This window comes from Nomascus leucogenys, chromosome 7b (assembly GCF_006542625.1).
Source record: "Nomascus leucogenys isolate Asia chromosome 7b, Asia_NLE_v1, whole genome shotgun sequence".
Classification (NCBI taxonomy): Eukaryota; Metazoa; Chordata; class Mammalia; order Primates; family Hylobatidae; genus Nomascus; species Nomascus leucogenys.
Window position 1 is genome coordinate 87,627,067 of NC_044387.1, and position 18,253 is coordinate 87,645,319.

An 18,253-nucleotide genomic window follows, 5' to 3' on the forward strand; every position below is an offset into this window, starting at 1 on the left:
ACATATATATTATATATAATGTTTGTATATAACATATATGTTTATGTATACATATACATATATATGTTTATATGTGTGTATACATAAACATATATAAACATATATAAACATATATGTATATATATTATATATTTTATATGAATATATATTATATATTTATATATGAATATATATTATATTATATTCATATATATGAATATATTTATATATGAATATATAAAATATAATAGATAACATAGTTTATATTCATTTATAAATATAAATTTATATATTCATATATAAATATGAATACTCATATATAAAGCACATATATTTATATATGCTTACATATTATGGTTATATATAAATATATGTTTATATATAGGTATATTATATATCTATGGAGAGATACATATTAAGTGGGATAATATCTTTAAGGTGTCTAGCATATAACAGTGACCCAAAACAGCATTAACACACGAAGAAGCATTACTCTTCTATGTTTAAGGACAAAGTCCTTGGAGCCAAAATTCTGCTACTGGAGACAGCCCTGACTCATACTAGCTGTGTGATCTTGGCCCTGAGTTTCTTCAGCTACACAATGGATTAACAGTTGTACATTCCACATGGGGATATTACTAATTAATACATTTTTTAAAGCTAGTCAGGCACAGTGGATCATGCCTGTAATCCCAGCACTTGGGGAGGCCAAGGTAGGAAGATCACTTGAGCCTAGGAGTTCGAGACCAGCTTGGGCAATATAGCCAGTCCTTATTCCTAAAGAATTAAATTAAAAGTGAACTTATAATACTCCTTGAAATGTGATATGCTGTATTAAAGTGCTTATTATTATTACATTATTATCAATTTCTAGACAAAGAAGAGTCTGTCATATTTTTATTATAAAACTTTTAGTACTTACCTCATTTGATATTTTGGGTGAGTGCATTTTTACCATCATCATTCTCTATAGCCATAGTGAGTCAAATTTTAAGTAGCCTATTCACATATAAAATACACACTATTTGTGGATTTAACTTATTTTTAAAAGTTATGGTTAGACAAACAGCCATTAATTAAATTAAAATATTTTTAAATTATTTCCATCAAATATCGAATAAAGTTGTATTTACTTTATAAATTCTGACATCATAGTTTTCTAGCACATATTTTTTCATTTTTATTATCTTTGTCATCTTGCTTACTATATACATGTTTAGTGCACTATTAAAGACATTGTGTTTAAACTTAATTACCATAGTTAGCTGGAATTTTCAAAAAATAAAATAAGACAAAAAGAGGAATCCATGATAAAATAGTATGGAAAAGTTAAAATAGAGTTTATTTGTCCTTGCATATTCAAAAATGTAGATAAAGATGTGGGATATTTTATTGATGAAATGACATAACAATCTGAAAATAGAAACATTAGCATATAGTTTATTCTAAATCCACATAAAAAAGCTTAAGAGAATGCTGTAGAAAAAGAAGCAATTTTTGTATATGCCACTTGTTATTTGATTGTTGAAAATAGCCATGTATACCAAATATAAGTTTTTTCCTAATTAATTTCCTAATCAATAGTAAACCAAGCTACCAAATGTTCAAACCTAACAAAAAATGTATATAATACAGATAAATGCAATAAAAAGGTACTTAAACTTTTTTTTTTTTTTTTTTTGAGACTGAGTCTTGCTCTATGGCCAGGCTGGAGTGCAGGTGCACCATCTCAGCTCACTGCAACCTCCGACTCCCTGGTTCAAGCGATTCTCTTGCCTCAGCCTCCCGAGTAGCTGGGATTACAGGGACGTGCCACCACACTCAGCTAATTTTTGTATATGTAGGAGATACAGGATTCAACCATGTTGGCCAGGATGGTCTCGATCTCCTGACCTCAAGATCTGCCCACCTCGGCCTCCCAAAGTGCTGGGATTACAGGCATGAGCCAACACACCCGTCCAAAACTTTCTTTTCTATATTGAAATAGCATAATTTAAATAATCAATAACTTTTCTAATCAAACAGTTATGAAAACAGAATACTGAATTTAATTATCTCTGTTTTACAATAAGAGTGATAATATGGATTAAATGTCTCCAAAATATACAAGCCACATATAAAAACAGAAAGAATCTACCTCACACAGATTCTTAAGATTATTATTATTTATTCAACATGATGCTTTTAAAACCAATAAATGAACTAATGAAATATAATGGTGCTATTTCTGAAGGAGGGAATAAAAATTTTTATTAGGCCATTATTCTTAATTTATAAATAGAAAAATCTGCAATATATATTTGGAGGTGGGAGACAGCATTTCTGATTCAGACCATTATTTCCTCGATAAAGGAAACAGCTTGTGAGCAGAAAATTGAAGGCCAGATGACTTCTGGTGGAAGAATATTAGGGAAAGCATCAATCCTTTGGGAGAAATGACATGACTGCAAGGGAAAAATAACTTTATGAAGACTTTTTACCTACCCTTTCACCTTACATATTTGTATACTATATTATTAGTATTATTAATTTAATTATGTGTAACATATTAAGCAAAATTATATAATCATCCCTTGTAATATAATCATGCCATGAATATATATGAAAAATGATAATAGGAACATTTTTCTGTAGCAAGTATGAAGATGGAAAAAATCAAGGATCTCTCCAGAAAACAAAACCTGATAGACAGTGCAATTCACCATCTCTGTTTATGATTCAGTTCAGAAGTTCAGGCATTCTAATTGCCAGTAACCTTCCATGTTAAGAAAAAAAAAAAAAATCTGAAGAGTAAAGCCTGTATGGGAATTCTGGCAAATCTGATTTGCTGCAGTTTTTATTTCCTAACTGTCCCAGAGATACTAGAACCAAAAAGATTGTTTTCTTTGCTTTCAAGCCTAAGAGCTGCATGAACCTGGCAAGGGTGTCACTTCTAGTATTATTTCAGCAAAATGTTGTTTGTGTTAGTGGTACTTTCCTTTTTCTGCATCAGAGGAAATACACCAGTAACAGCAAGAGAGTATCCTGTTCTTTAACTAAGAGATGTGAGAAGTAAATTCTAATTTTTGCCCACCAATCACCATTAATGCCTTAACACAGGGAATTCCATTCCTATGACCAAAGATCTACAGTTCAAAAAGATTTCACAGAAGTCATGCTAAATGATTTCACTAAAGGAAAACAGCATTGGTAAGTAGGTTCAGGCTCTCCTTAACATGGTAGCTTTTTGGACACTCTGCTTTGGTTTTGACCTTCGAAATTTCCTTTTAGAAATTAGCACTCTACTACTTACCACCAAACTCCTACACCTAGAACAGTTAGGTACTAGGTGTCATAGTTTTGGCTCAGCAAGCACTACTCAAGCATGTCCATCATGGCTAAGAGGATACTGGGATAATATGGAATTTGGAAGAAAGATTGATTAGGGAGGCAAACAACTGACAGGCAATGATAAAAAACATTCCCATCAGAGGACACGGGGGTGGAGACTGAGAATATTTTCCAGAGATATTTAGATGATTGAAAGAGCATAACCAGATACCGTAGTTACCAACATTTTCTCCGAGTACTGATTATCGCTTGCTTTCTTTTAGTGCTGATCATTCCCATTAAAGATTACATTTCCCAGTATCCCTTGTAGCTAGGTGTTGACATGTAACTAAGTTCAGGCCTGTGGGATACAAGTAGAAGTAATGTGTGATGACTTTCAGGTGGATTCTGGGACAAGGTGATTGTCCTAGATTTTCTCTTAAACGCCTCCTGTTAGATAGGAAATGGCCATTAACAGAGAAGCTTGCTTGAGGGAGTAACCCTGAAAGCCCAGGCCTGGACACCCACTTCTTGATGGTCTCATGCTTGCAAAACAGAATTCTATGGTTACTCGGGTACTCTGATTCAGGGTCTCCTTTCTGCAGGAACTTAACCTCTCTCTAACCAACGCATTGGCAGTTGTAAGTGAGGTGGAAGAGGAAGAAAGAAATCTGAACTGTCAGTAAAGTATCTGGATTTACCTATACAACCATTAATTGAAGTTCAGTAGTTGAAGAAGAAACGGAAGATGCTAGTGCTTGATATTACCTATTAGGCAGCAAAAATATGTAAAGATGTTAGAGCAACACAATTATGTTGTTGAGGAGGAACTATGGAAAAAAGAATGGAACCAATTGGCCGAGGGAGCACCATGATGCCTGTCATTGTCATCTGCTGTTGACCTTTCTAAAACTGGACACAACAGCTTGAACACAGCATTTCTATTTTGGCATGTTTTGGAACTTACAGGACTAAAGTGGTTCAATACTTATAACTTTATATTTTATAAAAATTGAATTTTTATTTAAATTACAAAATGGGCTTGAGGTGGCCAGAAATTGAACTGGCCAATAAAAGACAACACAGCTCTAAAAAACCTTTAGGTAAGGATTTTTCAATTGGCAGTGTATTTTGAATATGATGTCACCTCATTTAGTAAGTATTTTCTAGTGATAACTCTGAGACAATTATTGTGGTAATGCTAGGTGTATTGTAGGATCGTGGAGAGGAAGGGAGACTACAATCTGTAGCTTTAGGGAGTTCACAGTCTAATGGGGTGTCCAAATCTGTAAACTAGAAGAGGTAGAAAGAGTACAAAAGATGAAATGATTTTCGTAAATGAAAAAAGACATATAAATACTCCAGGAGCTTACAGGACTTGGATAGTATTTATAGAAGTCAAAGATCAGCCTTTAAAAATAAGTACATAAAATGAAATAAAATTATGACCCAGATCATGAAAACTAAAGTTGTATAAGAACATAAAATGTCACTCTGAGTCACAATCATAAGATCTAAAAGCATCCAACCCCAAAGTCTTACTGTCAGAGTAGCAACATAAATGCTCTATAGCGGTACCCGATGTTCCTTTTGTATATCTAGCTAAAAAGTTTAAATATATAATCCCAAACAAGCTGACTAGCTGTAAGAAACAGAAAAGCACACTGTGTCCACACATGTAACAGTAAATGAAATCATCTCAAGTTATAAGATGCAGAAAACTTCACCAGGAAAAGAAAAAAAAAATAAAGAAACCTAACATGTCTTAACATTTTGGGGGTGGGTAGATGGATGTTGGCTTTCTACTCAACACGTTATTTGTAATAACTATACATATATAGTGCATACAAAAAACCTATAGCACAATATAAAATTGCCTCTGTTTTCAGATTATTTAATCTGTTGTCAACTTGACATACACACATATAACACATATATGTAGATATACATTTATGCATGAATCTACACACATAAATACATATAAACATATACAACATACATAGAGTAATTTGTTTCTCTTACTTACACTTTTACACTTAGTTACACTTTTCTAGTCATTGACTGGAAGTTATGAGAGCTAGAGAGTTAAAAGTATTGCTTGCTTCTCTTTAATTTCTGTTAAGATGAACCCATGGAAAATCGACTGAAGTTTTGTGATCAATTCATACCTCCTGACAGAATCTGATAATGTGATACCAGCTCTAGCTAAGATTCCCTCCAGAAACAAGCAGATCAGTGGACATTTTCTGACCTGCCTTCCTTCATCATGTGATACCTGATGACAAAACCAAACTTAAATCTTGACTGGCAAGCAGGGTAGTGGTTGTAGCAGCGGGTTTAAAAAATAGGAGTGTGGAGTTCGTACTGTGATCACGGCTTAACTAGGATCCTGATGACAAAAACAAGAGTCAGGATACTGCCAGAGCCTAGCCCTTTGCTGCTGTAGGTACTCACTGGTCCCAGAATTGTCAAAGATTGCCTATGGCTTCTCTTAAGAGTTCAATTGCCTCTCTCCATTAAATCTCCCCATGATTTAAACAATACGCATAATAGTCCAATAAAAATACTACTGTGTGCTACAGTCTTCACCAGCTTTGATCTGCAAATATATACACTATATTCACAAACTTTTAAGAACTAAACCCAGTGCTCGTAATCACCAAAAAAGCAAAAGAGAGAAAAACACTTATGATAACGCACTCAATTAACTGTGAAGAATTCCCAAGAAATGCCTATGTTCTCAACTACAGTGAAATATAGGTAATTATTACCACAGTTACAAATGTTGCTTCATAGTGAGAAACACTGAAAATGCGCATTTTCGTAAGAATTGGATATCCATTATTGAGAAAGCGTTCTTAAACAGAGAACAGTAGTTCACTTTGTTAAATATATCCAAATTATGAATAAATCTTTAATTTTATTTTTGATACATATTGTTGAAAAGTATAATAGTACAACTTTGTTGCCAGAAAGGAGGATCCCTCAATGGTAAGAGTATGCCTGCAACTCAATAAATATAATCAGGGCACATCATAAACCTAAACAAAGTACTGAGAGAGCATTCCTGAAAGATTCTCATTGTTTGAATTTTAATGGCCTGTAGAGCCATAGAATACTTATTTGGAGTAGACATAGAAACAAATGGTTTTATTTACTTTCTAACAACAGTAGAAGTTGATAGACCCTCGGGAATCTCGACCCCTCTGTAGCCCACTAAGTGCCAGGAAATATCCCTCACCATCATCCATTATCTCTTAAATAATCTGTGCACTTAAGAACCTCACCTTAGATGAAAAAGGCAAATAAAAAGAAAAAACAAATTAAGAATGTTCTACTTACTATTCAACACCAGCAAATCAGGTATTTTTAAAAAGTCAACTTATAATTTGAGTGCCTCTGAGACATGTCAGCCTATATTTTACATTTTCTCAATATTCTACATGTCCTTTAGCTTACATTAAGGTTAAATTTGTAAAGTTAAACTGTAGAACTTTATTATTGCGTTAAATATATCCAAAGGATATTAAACATCACTTAAGGAATAAACGTAAACGGAAGTTGATTATGGTTTCTATAACACTAATGGTAACGATTCCTTAAAGCAAAAAGTTCAGCCCCAGGTATTTTTATTGAAAAACAAATTTAATTTAATCTAGAACTATTTGAATTTCCATTAAAGGGCACAATCCTGTTTTTATTATATGAGTTACTTAAAAATTAGCATGGCCATCATTCCGCTAAGTATTTATTATATTGATTCCAAAATACAGTATTTGAGGGCTTCTCATATTTTATCTTTTTTTGTCATTCCTAGTTAATTCATGTATTTCAGTGAAATCAATAATAATTTTGATAACGTTATTATACCATGCATTACTAATTAATTCATTGGTTCCAAATTCCATACTCATTTATTACATGATAAAGGGTATGGCTTAATTAAATTATAAAATATAAATATTTGAAATATGCAATACATAAGCCACTTGAGCTAATAATTCAGTTTCCGCATAATGATCCTGATTTCCAATTCTCCTAATATATTCACAAGAATGGGATGAATGAATCCTTTACTCCTGCTCTGGAAGAAAGTAATGATATCCCACAATTTTCCCACTGAGGAATCTTGTGTACAGAGCCCCCCACCAAAAAAAAAAAAAAACCAGCATGTAACCAGTATATCTACTGAATATATACCACTGTTGAGAGAGTTTTTATTTTATTTTATTTTAAAATCACATAATTATAACCTAAGTAAAGCATGCTGGTTCTATCTACTGTACTTATGTTTAAATGTGTTGACTTTTCTATATCTTTAAGTGAAACTTTCATGCTTTCCTAAAACATAGATATTAAAATCTTTATCAGAATTTTTATACTAATAACCAAATGATAATTTTCAAAACAGTGAAAGCTCTTTATGTCTATAACATTAAGTGTCATACACTCCAAGCGTCCTTCAAAAGGACAACAAAGGTAACAAACTTTATTCAACGGACATTGCTAGCATAGAGTAGTCAAAAGTACTTGTGGTTTCTCCTGTGTTAATACCTACTCACTGTAAGCTTGTTTCTCCTGTGTTAATACCTATTCATTGTAAACTTGTCTTTGCTTTCATTGCTTCTGTAGCATTTATATTAAGGAAATTGGGAAAATGAGCCTCAACGGCAGGGCAGTAGTTCTTATGCTCACCTACTCTCACGTAACTCTATCCATGCTCTTTGTTCCTAAAGCTTTATTGTAAATCAATTATATTTACATATTTATATTACAAATAAAATATATAAGGAGTAACATTTATTTTTAAAATTACTCAATTAAAATATAATGCTAAATTGTATTTTTAAATATTATTTAAGATAGTTTTAAAATGTATTTCAAAAGAAGGAACAGTTCAAACTTTCATTAAGGAGTTACTTGTAAAACAGTGCTGATTATGTAAAACAGTCACTTAGGAAGTACAAATAATCATAAGGATTAATCCAAGCAATAATTATGCTGATGTTTCCCAAGGCTTTTTTGTAAATAAAATTAATTATATTTTATGGGAAAAAAGCACAAAACAAAAGTACTTCAGTTAAATTGTTTCTCAAATAAGAGGTTCAGAATTCCATGTTTCTTTGCCCTCATATAAAGTGAGTTCATAAATCATTATTTGAGATATGAATGCTCATGCAGAACATTTAAAGGTAGATTTATGCAGTATAGTATTATTTCAAGTAATGCCTTATCACCATGTGCTTCCAGCTGAAAACGAACGGAAAAATAACATTCTGAGAGCTACGAAAAGATTATGAAGCTAATGATTCCCCAGAAGGGAAAGAATATGCACAAATAGCGGTGGGGTGGATGGTCTAGATAAGGATTCTATATTATGCATTCTGAATTATTATTTGAGAAACCACACTGTCAGCATACATTTTATCATGTTAATAATAAGCAACAGGTGGTTCAAGGGTAAAAAATGATGGCATTTATCTGCTCCATTCCCTCCAGAAGTCATCTTTGCAAAAACATAACTGTCTTACTAAAATGGTAATACTAAAACCTGATGAAAGTTTTTCGGATAAATCAGTATTTATTTTTAGGTGTTGCAGATACTTCAAAACAGATATTTGCATAAAATGTATCAGTAAATCCTTTTTAAAATTTATGTACAATTTTGATGGACTTTTTCCTTGAGATCATAGTATAACTGAGAATGATATAGCAATAAAATACTCTGTCTCTATAGAAATTGACTCCATAAATTCTAGCATATTTAGCTCTATAGTAGGCAACTCAGCTTGTCTCAATAGTTTAAATCAAACACATTCACAAACTGTCCAAGTCACTCAATAATTCAATAAAGTAATTTGAATACAGTAAGAGAATACTAAGTTATTCAAAATTTAAAATACATTTTAGAGAAGAAAGCTTTTATCTCTGCTCTCATTGAAGATAGTAATACTCTTACAATTCTCCCAGCGAGGAATCTTGTGTAGTTGATTTTATCAAAAAAAAAAAAAAAAAAAAACCCAAAACAAATAGAAAACAGCATGCAACCAGTATTATCTACTAAATATAACCCATTGTTGAGAGGTCTTTCAAAAATTCATTTCTAAAAGATTTTAAAGCAGCCATTAAATAATGAAATGTCATAATGTCAAACATTGTTCAAACACTGATAAAATGTTCATTTTTTTTTTTTTTGCCAAATGAGGGCATGATAAACAAATTTTCTTTAGGTTTAGGAATATCTCACTCGCTATCCTTTTTGCTTGTGCTCAATATTGGTGTAAACTTAAAACAAATATGTAACGGGTATGCTTTTATAAGGGCATTTATTTAGCAACAAATTGATGCTTAAGCTTTGTTCATAAAGTATGTAGGCAAAGTTCTCCATTAAATATTCTCAATCAAATGGCTAAACCTAATTTTAAAGTAAAAATTTGTGTTTCTTCAGGAATCTCTCTGCTAGATTTGGCTTGTCAGCTACTTCATGGAGAGGTTGAGAGAATGGATTAGAGGAGGCAGGATGAAAGCTAGCCTAGGCTCCCGTTTATTTTCCCAAATGGTGACTGAGTCGGAGCTGATGAAAGAAGTTAACTCATCTCCACATAGTGCACTGCACATGGACTCCACGAGAAATTCTTTCAAATGTCACGGTAAGGATTGGCAATGTGTCTGGGAATCACTTTCGCTCCAGCTCAGGCCTTCCGCGTTTTAAAGGGTGGGCTGGGGGCGGTATTCAGCCATCAGGGCGGCCTCCTCACTGGGACAACCAAGTTCAGGGCTTCCAGTTGTACCGCGCTCTGTACGTGAGCAGCTCTTACTGGGCTCCATTCAGATCAGGTGAGGAAAAAAGAAATGACTGGCAAGCCATGGCCACTGGCTTCAAGTGTCTAAACCTGGCTCCCTCTTAATAACCCTTTTGAAAACTCTCCACGGGAGTCTACGGTTTAACTCTTTTATCGCTGTCACCTGCAACCTTCCCGCCCTCGCATCCCCTTCCCGCAGATTTCAAGGCAGTGATTCATTTTGGAATAAAATGTAATCAAATGCATTGCAAACATGTTCTGGATTAAACTCATGTCGAAGCACAAATCTGATCGACAATTTTATGTAAGCAGGAGCAGTTCAACGAGTGCTTACTGGTGCCGCCAAACATTCTCCCATCCTTGGAGAGCGGGCATTTATAAATCTTACATCTTCCTACCTCCTCCCTCAAATTCCTTAATGGACCATTAGTGACGGGATCGATCCTAGTCACTTTAGTAGCGATACATCGCAAAGGCACATCTGCTGTGTTTACCAGTGCCAGAAACACCATTCAAAAGTTGAGAGGGTAGAGCCAGCACTTTGTAACCTTTGTGGGCTGGGAGGGGGCACAGGGGAGAGCAGGGTGGGGGAGGAATAGTGGGAACCTGGTGAGACCTGAACTCCTGTGCATCCAAGAAGCAAGCCCTTGAACCAGCTGGTAGGGGGCAGCGGAACTGTGAACTTCTCCAGCAGCCCTGCGCCGCCGCGTTTCCCTAAACCCCTCTCCTCAGAAAACGGAGCCCACTCCCCACCCACACCCGGCCGCCGCGGCCCCCGCCTCGGAACAGCGCGCGCGTGTGCCCGGGGATGGGGGTGCGCGGCACTTACGTCTCGGAATTTGTTCCACTGTCCGACTTCCTTGTCATACTGAGAGATTGTGGTGAGCCATTGTTTATCATCCAGAAAATTACCGCCGTCCGACCGCCCCCCGGCTGCAGCCACCGCCGCGGCAGCTGCGAGAGACTGACTGCACCAAGCGGCTGCACACACACACAGTACGGCTGACACCTTGAGCATCTGAGAGAGGAGACACAACGGGGGGTGGGGGGGCATGTCAGTGTCAAATAAGGGGTACGAAGCCAGGGGCGACCCTGGAAAACATGCATTAGCAACGACGAGGGTAGAGGGAGGAGGAGACAAGCAGAGGCAAGCGTGTCCCCTCCCCGCAGGCTTTACCCCCAAAAGCCGGGCACTCACACACACGCAGACCCAGAGGAGGAGAGGTGGGTATAAGGAAGCAAGCCCCAGCCGCAGCAGCCCGAGCGGGCACAAAACCGCTTCCTGGCACATCACCTTGTTGTGAGCCGGCACTGTGCTCGCAGCTCCTGCTGGAAACGCAGCCGTGCTCTGCCAACTCGCTGCTTTCTGGAGCTGCTGCACGCGCCGCCGTCTCGAGCCGTCCACTCAGCTCCCTGCGCCCGGCGCGCTCCCCCCATCTCCACCCTCCCTTCGCGCGCGGATCTCCAGCTTACTCCCCTCCGTTCCCCCTCCCTCCTCGACCTCCGTTTTTTTCCTCTTCCACCTCCTCCTATCCCACCTTCCTCTCGCTGGATCCCAGCTGTAGTTGGCTCCGGATAGGACGCTTGGCTGGAGCCAGAGGACGAGGTAGCTCCTAGCCTAGGAATCCTTATCTGCTTTGTAACCTCTCCCCTCCAGAAGAGGTTCTCATGTTCGCGAAACAGCCTGCTCATTCTCTGCTCCTGGATTTAACACAAAGTGTACTATCTCTCGCAGTTGCCTCTGCTCCACAATTTCCAGGGTTGTCAGGCAGACGTGAGAAACGAGATCAGAGGAAAACTTTATGCATCAATAAATAAGAATACCTGGACTTCCTACCCTGTAAAGCTCCTGGACTCAGCTCCTCCCTAAAGAAAGGCCATCTATCCACAAGGTCTTGGGAGATCTGTTTAATTTCAGAAAATTTAAAGTTTGCTATGAGCTTCCGGATTATTACCGAAAGCAAACTTTCATGTTAAAGGTTGCAGTTTCTTTTTTTATTTTCCTTGTTTTTTGTTTTTTTGTTTGTTTGTTTGTTTGTTTTTGAGAGAGAGAAGCATTACCAGGTAGGGCGTTTGAGAACACCTATATGTCCCACATACTGTAGCTGCATTTTTCTCTTTATAAAAACTCCCTGGCAACTTTATTTTAGAACGTAGAACCTGAATCAGAAACTTTAAAAGACTACTGTCTCCCTCCTGCAAAATAAGAAGAGAGTTTTGAAGCCTGAACACCAATTTTGTATTCCAAACTTCCATTTATGACAAAATATTTGGCTTTCCATGTCTTTTCTACATATTCTAAATAAACTGGAAGGAAATTAGTAATTAGCCCCTTGTAGAGAAAATCTGATACAGAGAATCTCTCATATATAGAGAGAATTTAGATGAAATAAATATTACACATAAATCAAGAAATGTCTGCAAGCCAATAGACTGCAATAACATTATGAATCTCTATTTGAATTATTAGAGATTTCAGCCAAAACTACATTTCCCAAAGCTATGACCTTTGAAAATTTCTTGTAGCCTCCAAAACTTCAGGAGCTATTCGAATAGCAGCAGTACACATTTTCCATATCAATCTCGTCTAACATTCTGCAATCTATATGAACATAACCAAACTCAATGATTAATGTTAATTTCCTTTTTTAATGTAATATTTCAAAATAAATATATAATATGTATGGTAGGAAATATATGTGTAATATTTTTATAGGAAAGAATTTTCTATTACTATTTTTAACTCAGAAAAACATGTTTTTCTCAGTTCCCCCCATTTCTACAGTGATGAATGAAATTAGTGGAGCAATAACACGAAACATACTACTGCAATTCATGGGAGCCCTGATTGACACAAACAGATGTCAGAAAACTTTAAGAATATAGTTGTGTGCTAATTCTTCGAAGATATTTATTTTTGCCTATTCACAGAGGGTTATTACCATGTAGTTTACATATTTAAATTCTTGTTTAGTGAATTTATTAAAACAATAGTAGGTGGTCCATTCTCCACTATCACCTTTTCCTGACCCCTGGTCCTTTGACCTCCCACACTCTCATCCTTAGCTCTCTACCTCAAAATTGGAAGAAATACTTTCTTCTTAATAAGAGTATCTCATCATGTTTTAAAACCTCATTATTTCTAAATTTAAGTCTAATAGGGAAAGCACAGAAATTGTTTCTTACAAGAAACTGATACTTGGCAGAAGTCAGTAATTTTAAAAGTAAAAATGACCTTCTAACCTTTGTAACTTAACTTTTAAAAAGATAGTTGCTATTAGCTACAAAATATTTGATGAGGAATGATGCTCTAACACTCATCCCCTTCAGCATCTGCTATACATTTTCGCTCAATAATTGCCACCATCTAAGGCCAACATGGTCACCTTTAGATTTATGGAAGCACATATATTTATGTTTATACCGCATTTGCCCCCCAAATACATCTATTTTGTGGCTGACCCTCCAATGTTCAGAGCATGTTTTCACATCTAGCTTTCACTGGCAGCTTCCCGTACTGCAGCTCCACAGGGACGTCTCCAAGTTGTGAAATTTGTTGAAAAACAAACCATGACAGTTGAATTCATCTTGGAAGAAATGCCTTTGATAGGGTTTTAAACTACAGATCTGAAGATAGAGTAGGATTTACTAGCAAATTGAAAGTTTAAAAGTCTCAAGTCAAAAGAGGCAGAGTGAGCCTGTCTACAGTGTATTTGTGTTGGTCTGATGTGGTCCAGTCACCCTCACTGCTCTTACAGCTCCTTAAGCTTCTCTTTCCAAGCCATTGCCATTGTCTAGGCTAAGTGGGCATGTTGGTAGTGAGAGTCAAAGTCTAGTAGGTGTGATGTTGTGATGTTATTAATCACAGGGAAAGCTTTCTGTCAGTTTCTCTATATATCAACATTTTGATCCTCAAACAGCCTGCTTTCAAGGTTTAAATAATCCTAGGAGAATTCACACTTCAGTTAACACCTTGGTTATCAGTTATCACCTCAGTGGGGATTCATTGAAAGTTTGCCGAGAGCAAAACACAGCAGAGAATAATAAGGGAAGAGGATTAGGTGGGAGGTAAGATATTGGAAGAGTAGTCAGGAGCCTTGTAAGTCAAGGTAGGTGAGTAGACAAGAAATACTTCACTGACTGCTTCCCAGATTGATGGAGAGCCAGTCTAAAAAACCGGAGAAGCCAAAAAATCAGAAAGCGGTGTGCAGCATATGAAGTGGGTAAAGTGAGATTCTGGTGCCACGGCTGGGACTTGATTTTATTTTTCTGATCATGCTTTACAAAATTGGAACTCAGAGCAAGACACAGGTCTTCAGATTCCCAGCCCCTTTGTTGTCACTCTGTCACCTGATGCAGAATCATAGTTTACATACATTATGAAAAGCCAATGCTGGGGCCACTGCTAGATTGAAATTTGCCTTCATATTTGTGTATTTGTCCCTTTAATTCTTTCTCTACTAAATATTCAGTAAATCAATCCACAAATATCTATCATCAAAGATGTAGAGAATATTTTTGATAGGCATTATTTTAATTAAATTTATTTCTTCTGTAGGTTTCCTTACCCTCATTTTCAGACATGCCACAGCTCTAGAAATCAAAATGCTAAGCATATATAATGACAGCTGGTCCATTTCTAACCGCCTTTGAGGTTGGATCAATGAAGACCTTCATATAACTCCATTTCTTTAAATGCATGCACATACAAGCATGTGCACGAATGTGCACACAAACACACACACACACACACACACACACACACAGAGTGGTCTTTCATAGGTTTTTTTTTTCCCAACAGCTATAAAAGCATACTACTCCATTATCTGTAACCAATATGAGGATATGCAGGAAAGGTCCAATTTATTGCACATCTTCCATGTGCCAGATACAGAGCCAGACAATTTACATGCATGATACCTTTTAGCCTTCACTGCCTAAGATCCTATAGCTAGTAAGTGCAAAGGAAAGTTCTGGAGAATGATCAAGCCACTTTGTTTCTAGATATTTTTTCTCTATGTAAAAATATCTCCGAATCATCTTCTGTTTATGCTCTTTAATTCTTCTGCCCCCATATCTTTCCTTCTCCACCTGTTGCATATTTATTTATCTATCTCTATTTCAGTAAGAGCTAGGACTCATCTATAATTAAAGGCAGGAAAAGAGAGAATGGCAACATCAGGGAGCTTGCTAAGCTAGGCAGAAGCAGCTCCACTTGTATAATGAGCACCTTAGTCCCTGACTCAAATGATGACCCTGTCCACTGGAATCTTTCATCTCAGCAGCATCAAGCCAGTAGCCCAGCAGGCAATCCGACTGGTTGGCTGAGAAGGGAATTAACCAAGACTGCCTCTCTCTCCTTATTGCAAAACTGTTTGCCAATCAAGCAAATGTTGTTTGTCTTCCCTGTAGGAATACATGCTTCCCATTACCTTTCCAGCTGGTGGAAGGTAAGGAGACATGTGCATTAAGGGACTTCCAAGTGTCTGACTTCACCCAAAGCTGTAGTTTAATGATATATGAGTTAACCTAAAGACAAAATTTGGTCATTTCTGAAACATTTCATTATAAAGCTAGGAAACAATACCTGATCTGTAAAAGTCAACCATCTAGAATGGTGCCTTATACCAAATCCATCTATGAGTTTAAATTAAGCATATAAAAGAGGAAAAAAATGAAGCAAAACCCTGGGTATTAAAAACTCAGGAGTAAATTAAAGATGTCATAAAATGATGTCAAGAAGGAACACTCTAGGTCTTCATTTTGGAATTGTATTTACTGAAGTCTTGTAAGTCTTAAAAATCATGTGTTCTTAATTTCATAGCAAGTAGCACCATTACTAATATTTGCATTGAGGAAATCAAAAACAAACAAAACCAGAATGGAATTTCTAGAATAGGATGTTAACAGACTTTTGTTGTTGTTTTTCTGTTTGTTTCTTTGTTTTTAGAGATGAACCCACTGAAGCAAACTTGGAAGATATCAGGTACCTAATTTGATAAACAGGCCCTCTTGTGATTTAACTTAATCGAAAACATTCAGTAGATAAGCAGACTTTAGCAGCTGTAGTAGATATTGGAAACTCATTAGTCAGTTCAATTACTATAATTCTTAAAAAGGTATTTTTCAACATTTAAACCATAGGGTGAATCTGACTGAATTAATTGATTACTAAGGAGATGATAGGAAAATGGCCAATAAGGCAATTAAAGTTTGTGTTTTCTTTCAATTGAGATATATGTTTGGACTTTGTAAAATAAAGACTTTCTGAAAATTTCAATGAGCATTTATTATAAATATTTAAATTCTCCTGAGGGCTATGAGACACTGACACAAAAAAGGATAAAATAAAATGTTTAATAATATTTTAAAAATAATTTCACTCTATGCCCATGCACAGAAAGACACACATTCTTATATTAAGGCTATTACATTTAAAAATTTGCATGTGAAAAAGATTTCTAAAAACACCTAGGTTCTTGAGATTTATACCAATGTGTTTTTAAAATTTTGTTAAACCTGCATATTTATTAATGATCTTAATATAAAAATATATGGGGAGCCAGTTTATTCTTTGACTCAGAATTCTACTTGGCCGAGTAAGGTATATTGTTCTAAAATGGCTATAGAGTTTCTATAGTCAAGATCTACAAAGAATCTTCTGTGTTTATCTTTGTAAGTTGTTGTTGTTTGTTTATTTTTAGCTGACTACTGCAAAACGGGCATTATATATCACTCGCTGTTAAATTACCATGGGTTAACTATTTTCAGAGGATAAAAACTATCCCAAGTGCTATTGCAAATTCATGCCACTTATTTCTGTCCTCTTGGGTAAATGGAGAGTTCCCTTAATGTGAGGCAGTCATACTAAGAAGGAGTATAAGGTTAGGATTACTGTCCATACATACCATGCCAAACATACTGTTTTCTACAAGATAAATGAAAGTAAAGAAAGGAATAGGATGTTAACAGGCTTTAACAGGCATTAGTTTAATTTTGGTTTAAAAGTTAAACTAAAATGTGAAACAATTTTTAAATATGTTTATTGATCGTTCTCTAAATGTTATACGATAAGCTTCAAACTAGGGATAAAAAATGTGGCTAAGTTGCTACATGATCTCTCACACTCTTGTGAGCAAAAACACATAAATTAATAATTTAATTAGAGTATGATGAGTGAAGATAGATAATATATGGAGCAGGTTTCTTCCTGAATTAATGAGGGCACTGAAATCTGAATGTATTGTCATATAGAAATAAAAAGTTGAGAGGTAGGCTTGACCTCAGACAAACAGCTCAAACAAAGCTAGTGAGCTTCTCCATCGTGTGCCAGTTCAAACAGTGGACTTTATAACATGAAACTTCAACCTTCCAAATTCAGGTGCCTTACACAATGGCACAGCACTTACAAATCTCACATTACGGAAAAGGGAGAGATTCTTTTCCTAAAATTCATTCACAAGAAAAGCAGAGTTCCTCCACCTTGGAACCTTTAACAGTTCTGACCTTGTATCATATTGGTTTTGATCTGGTTACACGTCCAACCCTAAACTAATCTCTGGTGGCAAAGATGATAAGTGGACAATGATAACCCAACACTCAAGCAGTGATAGGAAACAGTCTCTACCAAATCTTTGATTTGTAAGTCTGAGAGGGACTAGTTCTTCAAAGAACAGAAGATTAGAGCATTGTTTCACCAATGGCAGGATCAAAGATGGCAAATGTAACCGATTTCTACTAGAGACCTGCAGGGGATACTGTGAGAGCAAAGAAAGGGGTAATTTAAGAGACAAGATGTGAACCTTGAAAAATAAGACTTAATAGAAAAACAGTGGTAAAAATAACATGTCTTGTGGAGGGAGGAAGGTGGGTAAAATCAGAGAGATGTGAAATAACGTGATCTTCACAATAATGTTGTTTTTCCTTATCTAAAACATTAATATATAGACACAAACAGAGTGTATAACATTAAGTGAAAAGTTGAAGCGAAAAAAAATCTCTCTTAAAGTAATGTTTTTAAAGTGTTTTTCGATCTAATATGCCTCACTTAGCTGCATGAAAAGCTTTCCAGTGCTCATTGATGCTCAGAGAATTCCCCTGTGAATCAAGCAAATTCTTGTCTTACTTTTTAGAACATAAATACACATGGGATAGCACAGATC

General features: G+C 35.9%; 1 protein-coding gene across 5 annotated transcripts in view; it reads right to left on the minus strand.

Moving 5' to 3' along the window:
* The window catches only part of SPOCK3 (SPARC (osteonectin), cwcv and kazal like domains proteoglycan 3), a 480,219-nt gene extending 468,681 nt beyond the window's left edge, over window positions 1-11,538 (minus strand). For 2 of the 5 annotated variants that reach the window (XM_030816304.1, XM_030816301.1), the window contains exons 1-2: window positions 11,386-11,526; window positions 10,921-11,109 (exon numbers count right to left, since the gene is read on the minus strand). Coding sequence is in view for 4 of the 5 variants with exons in the window: in XM_030816301.1 (XP_030672161.1) it covers window positions 10,921-11,109 (189 nt within the window). In the remaining variant the exon portion in view is untranslated. Of the gene's footprint in view, window positions 1-10,920; window positions 11,146-11,385 lie in introns of those variants that run through there. The other 3 variants (XM_030816303.1, XM_030816302.1, XM_003257937.4) reach the window with 3 other exon arrangements.
* Between the last annotated feature and the right edge of the window lie 6,715 nt (window positions 11,539-18,253).